Source organism: Macrobrachium rosenbergii, chromosome 20 (genome assembly GCF_040412425.1).
Source record: "Macrobrachium rosenbergii isolate ZJJX-2024 chromosome 20, ASM4041242v1, whole genome shotgun sequence".
Classification (NCBI taxonomy): domain Eukaryota; kingdom Metazoa; phylum Arthropoda; class Malacostraca; order Decapoda; family Palaemonidae; genus Macrobrachium; species Macrobrachium rosenbergii.
Window position 1 is genome coordinate 39,078,956 of NC_089760.1, and position 11,045 is coordinate 39,090,000.

Below are 11,045 nucleotides of genomic sequence, written 5' to 3' on the forward strand. Positions count from 1 at the left end.
CTCTCTCTCTCTCTCTCTCTCTCTCTCTCTCTCTCTCTCTCTCTCTTTTAATTTTATTTCGCGAGAACCCACCTTCAATGCGCCTGTCATTGAACTCGAGAAAAAATATTCTCTTTTTTTTATCTATTATTCATCCCAGGAAAATAACCAATACCCGATATTTGAAGGCCAATCATCGACTCGGAATACCTATATTCAATGCCTGCTGCTGAAAGCAAGCGATAAACGTGCGCTGTGTACTGTACATGTGGGTTATTTGATTAATAGAAATGAATATGAGGAGTATAAGATATGTCCAGATTCGTTTTCTGGTTTTATTTTAAAGACGAAGAAGAATCGTAGTTCTTTTCTTCGATAACTTTAATGGTAATTTATGATATTGGCTGACATTACTATTTAATGTGCATATTATTCGCCTTGTTTCATTTTAGTTTCCCCGTATGGGGGTAGTGCCGTCAGTGTACCTCATGCGATGCACTGTGTGCATTACTTAAGGCTCTTTGCAGCGTGCCTTCGGCCCCTAGCTGCAACCCCTTTCGTTCCTTTTACTTTACCTCCTTTCATATGCCCTTTCTTCCATCTTGCTTTCCACCACCTCCTAACAATTGATTCATAGTGCGACTGCGAGGTTTTCCTCCTGTTGAGCCTTTCAAACCTTTTACTGTCAATTTCCGTTTCTGCGCTGAATGACTTCATAGGTCCCAGCGCTTGACCTTCCGCCTAAATTCTATATTCAATTCAATTCATTTTAGTTTTGCAGAGAATTATGTTTTAGAGAATAGGAGTGATACTCTGTCGAGTAATTCGTTCAAATTTTTAATGACTCATTTGACGTTCTTCATTACCGGTTGATTTGATTTAAGCGATGTACTGTATATATAATTTTTTTGCATAGTTTTTTGTTTGACCATAGAAAAGGAAAATAGTTTATGTAATAAATGTATCTTTTTATATAACTAGTTTTGTAATATATATATATATATATATATATATATATATATATATATATATATATATATATATATATATATATATATATATATATATATATATATTCAAAACCTAATTAATGTGAGCACGAGTAATTTAGTGCATACCTTTTTAAGTCAACCATCAACTTCTATTTTATAATTTATTTTTATAGGGAAATGAGGCCACTTGCATATTTTAATTAATATCTGTAAAGAATTTATTCGTGTAAGAGTAGTTTAAGTCAATAAATAATTTATTTTCTTTATCTTTAATTAATTACCACTTGCATATGAAAACAAAAATAAATGGAAGCAGGAAGTATATACATCTGGTATGCTTATCATTTTCTTTTGTTTATTCATATATACTGTATATATATACATATACATATGTATTTATTCATATCTTAGTTTTTCCATTTCTGTAGGCCAGTATCGTAAGTGTGAGACGGCTAATTTGATACCGTATTAAGACGTGTTTGTGTAAAGACGAAAAATAATAATATAAACCTTGGTTCTTTTCAGAGCCCAATTCGTAGATTACTTTCTTTGCCATTGTTGCACTTGTCGTTTCCCAGCAAGCGACAACAAACACTTAATGAATTAAAGGTATAAAACTTGTGAAAAACCGTAAAATATTAATAGAGTGAGTCTGTGCTTATGAGTTTTCATGCTGCTAATAATAATAATAATAATAATAATAATAATAATAATAATAATAATAATAATAATAATAATAATAATAATAATAATACTAAGAAATCGACTTAAGCATAGAAAATACAATTTTCCCATCGTTATCAATAATAATAATAATAATAATAATAATAATAATAATAATAATAATAATAATAATAATAATAATAAGTGTGCTACTAGAAACAGCTCACATAGTGAGAAAAGTGATGGACTCCTAAGGAGGCAGGATACAACCCGGAACCCCACACTATAAAAACCACCCAGTCGAATAGCATGACTGTGATAGACAAAAATTAATAATAATAATAATAATAATAATAATAATAATAATAATAATAATAATAATAAAAATAATAATACTGAGGAATCGACTTAAGCTTAGAGCATACATTTTTTCCCATCATTATCAACAATAATAATAATAAATAATGATAATAAATTGGTATATGCTTAAAACATAAATTTTTCCCTTCATTATTGTAAGTTACGAAGTAGCAGGGGAAAAAAGAAAATAATAAGAAAGAGTGACATGCGTATGTAACTCATTTACTTTGCTCTTGGATGTGTGCCGAGGATCTGTCCTTGTTCTTGAGGAAAAAGAAAAAGCCAGCCGTTAAAAGAACAAAGAAACAAAAGAAAAGCGAGATTCCCACCGCGATTACTGGCCTCCTCTTCCACCTGGCCCTCTCTCTCTCTCTCTCTCTCTCTCTCTCTCTCTCTCTCTCTCTCTCTCTCTCTCTCTCTCTCGTCCTGTTCACCGGGTTTTGTTTACTTCAAAGGCTTCGTAAAAGCATAAACTCCCAAAAACACAAAGAGAGACAAAAAGGCCGGAGAATGCAAAAGAAGGTGGCAAAAAAAAAAAAGAGATTCTCACTTCTTGACAGAGGAGAGAGAGAGAGAGAGAGAGAGAGAGAGAGAGAGAGAGAGAGAAGGAGGATGGGGGGGATGGGGGTACTACTTCAGACTTTTCATAACTAGGGCAGAATGCCACTTCTTTTATCCATACCAGCAATGTTTGTGTCAGCGAAGGAGACGTTTTTGCCAGCTTGGAATACCACCTCCCCTCCTCCTCCTCCTCCTCCTCCTCCTCCTCCTCCTCCTCCCCTCCTCCTCCTCCTCCTCCTCCTCCTCCTCCTCCTCCCCATTGGTCTGGCCCCAGAGGGCCTCGAGAAGTTTCAATTTTTTATGATCCCTTCTTGCATAAGGCGTGTGAGGGGGGGGGGGGAATCGTGTTTAATTGCCGCATTGGGAATTCTTATATGGTCTGTTTTTCTCGTTGTCATATTTTGGGGGTGAAGGTTTCGGGACTTTCGATGATTTTGAAGTAATAACCGAAAAGGTAATAGTAACTATTATCCGATGGCTAAGTGGACCAACTGATCGAGTGGACGAAAACAATGTCTCAAAAGACGATGTATATATGTGTATATATATATATATATATATATATATTATATATATATGTATATATATGTATATATATATATATTTTATATATATATATATATATATATATATATATATATATATATATATATATATATATATATACATATATATATATATATATATATATTTTTTTACATGTATATATATTTTTACCCATGTATTCCCACATTCCGTGTAAATTCATTGCTCCTCTGATGACATAAGTAGTGGTAGTTGATCGTCTGTGGTGGGTAGCAGGCAGTTCAGAGCGGCAAGGCTGTAGGAACCTCATTACAAAATCATCTTCATTTTCTTTGTGTCTTCACAGCTTAAACCTTAGTCGGGGGCGCAGTTTTGAAAGGGGTCTTTTGTTTTAGGTGTCCGACTCCTTGAGCTAATACCGTTAAGGGGTAAATTTCTATTCGAGTTATTTTTTATATTCGGAATCATGTATGTATGTATGTCCCTTCACAGTTGATGACAAAGAGATAAACGATTTGACGGACAGTTTCAGTTACTTGTTACGACTTCTATTTTTTTTTTTTTTTTTTCGTAGTGGAACATGTCATTACGGTAATGGCATCCGGAAAAGCATTTAAATATTACATGGTAATTTCCTTAATGCTAACATGAGCTTGTTTTTATTTGCTTAGAATTGCTGTAACGCTTAATGCAATAAATGTCATTATGATGCAAAATACGATTATCTCTCGCGTATTTAGTCAGCTTTGGAGCTCCGACGTTCAGTAATTGCATGTCGTTACTGTTTCACTGATATTATTATTATTATTATTATTATTATTATTATTATTATTATTATTATTATTATTATTATGTTACTTCTTCCTAATGACCACCATATTCGTTGGAAGCTTGAATGTCAAGTCAGTGGCTCCTGTGGGCTTGTTCCAAATGAATAGGGTTCATCTTCTGAATAATAATAATAATAATAATAATAATAATAATAATAATAATAATAATTATTATTATTATTATTATTATTATTATTATTATTATTATTATTATTATTATTATTATTATTATTTTGTACATGTCAAGATAGTTTTGGGCAGTAGCGGAAGTAATAAGAGTTAACAGTAGGTAATCTTTTTAAATCCATCAACACCATTGCTCTCGTGACACCCCTGCCCCCACAGGGGGGTGGGGGGAAGAGGGGGCTGTGTATCTTCACCAAATTACATCACCGACCCCGAAGTCCAATCTGACTTCGCAACGAAAATGGGCCGAAGTCAGTGGAGATTAGGACGGGGCGGCCTTTGTAAAATTGGGGCATAAAATCTTTAACTGCCCTATGAAGAGCGCTGATAAGCCTCTTTTACCCGAGTCAGTTGCCCTTCCAATGACCCGCTACTCCGGAGAGCAGCCCGGGGCGCCGTAAAGGGTTATATGTGGGCGTGGGCGGGCGCGCGGGTGGGAATTAGCAGTTTCCCCGACGATTTCGTCAGGCGGCGGTGAGGAATGGGTTGGGTGAGGATGGGCTTGCACTAACAGATTGCCTGCTGGAGAGATGAATCTCGGAGGTTCTCTCGAGTCTAAGGGCTTCTTTGTGCTTGATGAAAAGAGTAAGGAGTTCTCCGGAAGCTGAGGCTAATAGCGTAATGCTGCGTCTTCAGAAGTCTTAAGAAGATGGAAAGCGGTATAGAGTCTCTCTCTCTCTCTCTCTCTCTCTCTCTCTCTCTCTCTCTCTCTCTCTCTCTCTCTCTCTCTGTTTTCATTAGATATATATATATGCATATATTTGTACATAAATGTATATATATGTATATATATGTTGGTACACACACACACACACACACACACACACATATATATATATATATATATATATATATATATATATATATATATATATATATATATATACATACATACATACGTTTGGTTCATTGAAGATGGAGGCAGACGAGCCTCTGAAAGCTTGGAAGTAAACAAAGAATCTTTTCTTTTGAACCTTCCGTATTTTTGAGAGCCTCTGTGAAAGCATTAACTTTATACACAGTGAATTTATATTGGTTGGAGTACATAGTACCAGCGTATGTCTGTTATGACACGTACCATGTGGCACAAACACGTACAACGGGCATTTATGAATCTGTACAAATGGATATCACCTTAAAAATGAATCTAATGATTTACGATGGAATTAAATGTGATCATTTCAAAGACCTTTAAAATAGGTTTCACCTAGTGAGACGAATCGTCGAAATAGAGATTTGTAAATATTAGAGGCTTGATATAGAAATATTCATATTTATTGAAAAATGTTGAAGGAAGACATATTAGGGTAAGGCCATTATATCATTCATTAGTAACAAGAATGAGCTAACGTTTAACAAGTATATTTATTTGAACATTGCATATTATATCAAACAATAACAATGAGTATAATAGATTTTAAAGTATATATTTCTGCATCATCACGAACTAAAACATTTTTTTTTATCCTGCGAGGAAAATAGCTTCTAAAAAACATCTTTGAAATACCAGTGCACATACAGCGTTATAAAAGTACCGGCACAATGAATATAATAAATTTTTTTAAGTCTGTCGCAAATAAACAATTCAAAAGGAGTATTGAAAGTGGGAGGCAAAGCTCGTCCATTGTGAGTGTCGCTTATAATAGACGCATCTATATTTTTAGATAGATGCTAGTCACAAATAGCTTTGATTCAGTGCGGTTCGGCTCATTGGTGTGTATTTGTATAGAAAGGTTTACTCCTCTATTCAGGGAAATTTATTTTGAGTGTGTGATTAACGTCATAAGGACTCGAGACCTGCTGCAGTTTTGTTACTCCGTAAAAACTGATCTTTAATTTGGTGTGTGCATTTTTCAGGTCGGGGTTAAAGAGTTTTCAGTTCATTGTTTCTGCCGAGAATGAAAGGTTTACAGAATTTGTTTACATAATGCAAGTGTACGTGTTCTTTTTGAATTATGTATGTATGTATGTGTATATATATATATACACATATATACAGTATATGTATAACTGGTTCACGAAGATATGGAACGTGATGAATGTATAAATGTAGACAAATGTCACGAAGAAAAAATTAAACAACGGAGTGCTTGCTAGGCCTTGCGACACAACGGTCCTTCACTGCTAGTAAAGGACCATTTTGTCGAAAGGCCTAGCAGCCACTTCGTTGTTTCATTTTTCCTTTGTGGCATTTGCCTTTATATATATACATACATATATACTGCATATATATATATATATATATATATATATATATATATATATATATATATATATATATATATATATATATAATATAATGTTCTTTATTCATTTGGTTTCAAGGATCGTAGAGGCGAACTTATGCAAAGTGTGAGGAAATTTAGAAGTTTGGAAAACTACAAACATAGTCCTTTTTTAGTACATTATTCTATTCTCCTTTCGACATAAGCAGTATAATATATATATATATATATATATATATATATATATATATATATGTGTGTTTGTGTGTGTGTGTGTGTGTGTGTGTGTCTGTGTATGTACTGTATGTGTGTGTATTTATTATTTTAGAAAGAAAATAGTGAAATTAACATAGAAAAGACTCATCTTTGTAGGTAAAGAAACAAGGTCCCCCAATACGCCTGTGACTCTTCACAGACTTTTATCCCAAAAGCACAGAATTTCCGCATTACTATCAGTCGCGTCATTTTCAGAGGCGATGGGCCGTAACCTTATGGTTGTTTTAGAAGGGGGTTGGGGTTGGGTGGGGGGGGGGGGCCTTTGAAGCCGAGGGTGAGAGTCGTTGAGGCAAAGTACACATTGTGTGTAGGAGGGTGGGGCGAGGGGGAGGGAGAAGTATTGGAATTGAGGGAAGGCAAGTAAAGTGAAAGCAAGTCGATGGAGATATTGTATGAAATCGAGTGAAAGTGTGGGCGTGTTGGATAATATCAGGTGGATGAAGAAAGCATTTTGGGAAAGGAGAAGAGCCCATAGACAAGAATTGAAGTGAAGAGACGGATAAGAAGGTATACATTGAAGAGAGATCACTGGAAGTGGATGGAGAATATTGGAAGGGAATTATTAAGCGATTCGTTAATGACATTAATGAATAAAAAATGAGAGGAAGGAAGTTGTAACGAGATTAGTGATAATTGAATGATGGGATGAAGCTAAAGATTTGGAATATTGATATGGGCAGTGAGCGATGTCCAAACGCAGGGGTATATAAAATGAAATATGAAGAAAGGGACACCGGAAGCAGTAAATTAAAATGACGATCTTGAGAAAGAAAAGAAAGATTAGTCAAATAGTTTTGGACTTTAATTGCAACGACAGTTTATGTTACTGAGCCATCGTTTGAAATTGTAAGTGTACACGGTTAAATTGTTTTATGATCAGTTTGGCTGATTATCTGGAAAGTCATTTTACATACAAAGGCCAAGCACTGGGACTTATGAGGTCATTCAGCGCTGGAAAGGAAATTGAGAGTAGAAAGGTTAGAAAGGTATAACAGGAGGAAAACCTCGAAGTTGCACTAGGAAATAATTGTTAGGAGAGGGTGGATAGCAATATGGAAGAGAGATAACATGAACGGAGGTACAGTAAAATGAACGAAAGGGGTTGCAGCTAGGGGCCGAAGGGACGCTGCAAGAACCTTTAATAATGCCTACAGTGCACCCCCTGAGGTGCACTGGCGGCTCTACCCCCCTACGGGGGTTTCTTCTTATTGCAGCATAGCAAAAGAGATTCGTTTAGGTCAATAGCTATCGCTTAGCAAAGGTCTAAGCTTTTCAAACATTATAGAAAACAGAAATTCCTTTTTATGCAAACATTCATAGTGAAAACAGAAATTCTTTTGCTGTCAAACATTCATAGTGAAAACAGAAATTCCTTTTGCTGTCAAACATTTTGCTGTCAAACATTCATAGTGAAAACAGAAATTCCTTTTGCTGTCAAACATTCATAGTGAAAACAGAAATTACTTTTGCTGTCAAACATTCATAGTGAAAACAGAAATTCCTTTTGCTGTCAAACATTCATAGTGAAAACAGAAATTCCTTTTGTTGTCAAACATTCATAGTGAAAACAGAAATTCCTTTTGCTGTCAAACATTCATAGTGAAAACAGAAATTCCTTTTGCTGTCAAACATTCATAGTGAAAACAGAAATTCCTTTTGCTGTCAAACATTCATTCAGATATTCCTTTTGTGAAAATTCAGAAATTTCCTTTTGCTGTCAAACATTAAAAACAGAAATTCTTTTGTTGTCAAACATTCATAGTGAAAACAGAAATTCCTTTTGTTGTCAAACATTCATAGTGAAAACAGAAATTCCTTTTGTTGTCAAACATTCATAGTGAAAACAGAAATTCCTTTTGCTGTCAAACATTCATAGTGAAAACAGAAATTCCTTTTGTTGTCAAACATTCATAGTGAAAACAGAAATGAAAATCAGTGAAACAAAACTGAAATTCCTTTTTGCTGTCAAACATTCATAGTGAAAACAGAAATTCCTTTTGCTGTCAAACATTCATAGTGAAAACAGAAATTCCTTTTGTTGTCAAACATTCATAGTGAAAACAGAAATTCCTTTTGCTGTCAAACATTCATTCTGAGTGAAAACAGAAATTCCTTTTTGTTGTCAAACATTCATAGTGAAAACAGAAATTCCTTTTGCTGTCAAACATTCATAGTGAAAAACAGAAATTCCTTTTGCTGTCAAACATTCATAGTGAAAACAGTGAAAACAGAAAACAGAAATTCCTTTTGCTGTCAAACATTCATAGTGAAAACAGAAATTCCTTTTGTTGTCAAACATTCATAGTGAAAACAGAAATTCCTTTTGCTGTCAAACATTCATAGTGAAAACAGAAATTCCTTTTGCTGTCAAACATTCATAGTGAAAACAGAAATTCCTTTTGCTGTCAAACATTCATAGTGAAAACAGAAATTCCTTTTGCTGTCAAACATTCATAGTGAAAACAGAAATTCTTTTGCTGTCAAACATTCATAGAAAACAGAAATTCCTTTTGCTGTCAAACATTCATAGTGAAAACAGAAATTCCTTTTGTTGTCAAACATTCATAGTGAAAACAGAAATTCCTTTTGCTGTCAAACATTCTCAGTGAAAACAGAAATTCCTTTTGCTGTCAAACATTAATAATGAAAACAGAAATTCCTTTTGCTGTTAAACATTCGTAGTGAAAACAGAAATTCCTTTTGCTGTCAAACATTCGTAGTGAAAACAGAAATTCCTTTTCCTGTCACACATTCGTAGTGAAAGCAGAAATTCCTTTTGCTGTCAAACATTAACAGAAAAAACAGCAATTTCTTTTGCTGTCAAACATTAACAGTGAAAACAGCAATTCCTTTTGCTGTCAAACATTAATAGTGAAAACAGAGTGCATGTTTTATCTATTATTTCTAATGGTTCATACTCAGAAATTACTGTCACAGAGACTGCGTAGCAATTACTTAGGAATATTATTTGTTTTTCATCTGGTTAGATAAATACAGCCGGCCATCTAGAGAAGAGCTTCCGTTTTGCCCTGGAGATAAAGTATTGGAAATAAGAAACTTTTAGATAAGAGGATTTGTATTTGCATACTAAGCTGGAATAAAAACAAACAAGTAAACAATGTGCCGAAGTTTCTTCGGCGCAATCAAGTTTTCTGTACAGCGTAGAATCACGGCCATCGAAAATAGATCTATCTTTCGGTGGTCTCGGTATAATATTATTTGTTTTTTCATCTGAGCCGCGGCCCAGATGAAATAAGAAACTTTTAACCACTGCCCGATGGTGGCATGTCGTATATCGTTGCCAGACGCACGATAATGGCTACATTTAACCTTAAATAAAATAAAAACTTCTGAGGCTAGAGGGCTGCAATTTGGTATGTTTATGATTGGAGGGTGGATGATCAACAATCCAATTTGCAGCCCTCTAACCTCAGTAGGTTTTAAGATCTGAGGGCGGACAGAAAAAATACGAACGGACAGACAAAGCCGGCACAGAAAACTAAAAGATAAAGATCAATAAAGTGTAACTAAATGTTCGTGATAAACTCCTGTGTAAAATTTAACCACGCTGTAGGTGTAAAGGTGGCTCATAGTTCGTGGGATATTCTTGATGTTTACTTATGATGTTGGAAATTCTGAAATAATTCAGTTTTGCTTGTAAAAATTATTGTCTTAAGTAAACAAAGTTCGTGGTCTAGGCTGGTACATAAAGGCAGTGAATACTGGTCCCTAATCACCCAGCTAAAATACGTAATACAAGTATTGATAGGTAACAGTGATCATTATACGTCCATATTAATACACATTATATAAGATTATTTCTGTCCCATGGTCTTGTATGTACCAACAGAATTTAGAGGTTAAGGTATAGAAACAAGGCCTAAATAAGCAGGGCAAATTTGCCCATTGTACCATTATATAAAAAATGTTGATCTTCCTTACGGGAAGGGAGAGGTAGTTACGAGTTTCAGCTGAGAACGATATTGAAATACGATGTGATTCGTAGAGCCCCGGCCTGCAGAGAGTAAAAACCATCCAGGTACTACTGAAGGTGAGCGAAATTGATTTGGTACCACCTCTTAAAGTTCAAGAGACGACTGAAGTTCACTGTAACCTTTCTGATGTTCCAGACTCTTGCTGAATGTACACTGAATGATTGCATTCGTTGTCACTTTTTTTTGTAACAGTATCAAAATATAACTTATACCTGCAAATACTTATAATACAGTGTCAAAATGTAAGTTAACAGGTTAATTCTTTTTATACGTAATGTTAGATTCCTCCAAAATAACGCTGAATATAAAGTTAAATAAATTAGTAAAATCAGTTGCTAATGTTAACATGGTTATTGACCAAATAAGGTGCAGTTTCTGTTAGATCTTCAGTAAAGTCTCCGTAAAGACCTCGAACTTGAAGTTAACTAAACTGAAGATTCTTTCCCTTCTCCT

The 11,045-nt window shown here is 34.6% G+C and overlaps 1 protein-coding gene across 1 annotated transcript in view; it reads left to right on the forward strand.

Moving 5' to 3' along the window:
* Nucleotides 1-11,045, forward strand: part of kon (chondroitin sulfate proteoglycan 4-like protein) — a 194,472-nt gene that overhangs the window by 60,345 nt on the left and 123,082 nt on the right. Inside the window, exon 2 of the mRNA XM_067121778.1 lies at nucleotides 2,680-2,879. Within this exon, the coding sequence (XP_066977879.1) occupies nucleotides 2,680-2,879 (200 nt within the window). The remainder of the gene's footprint in view (nucleotides 1-2,679; nucleotides 2,880-11,045) is intronic.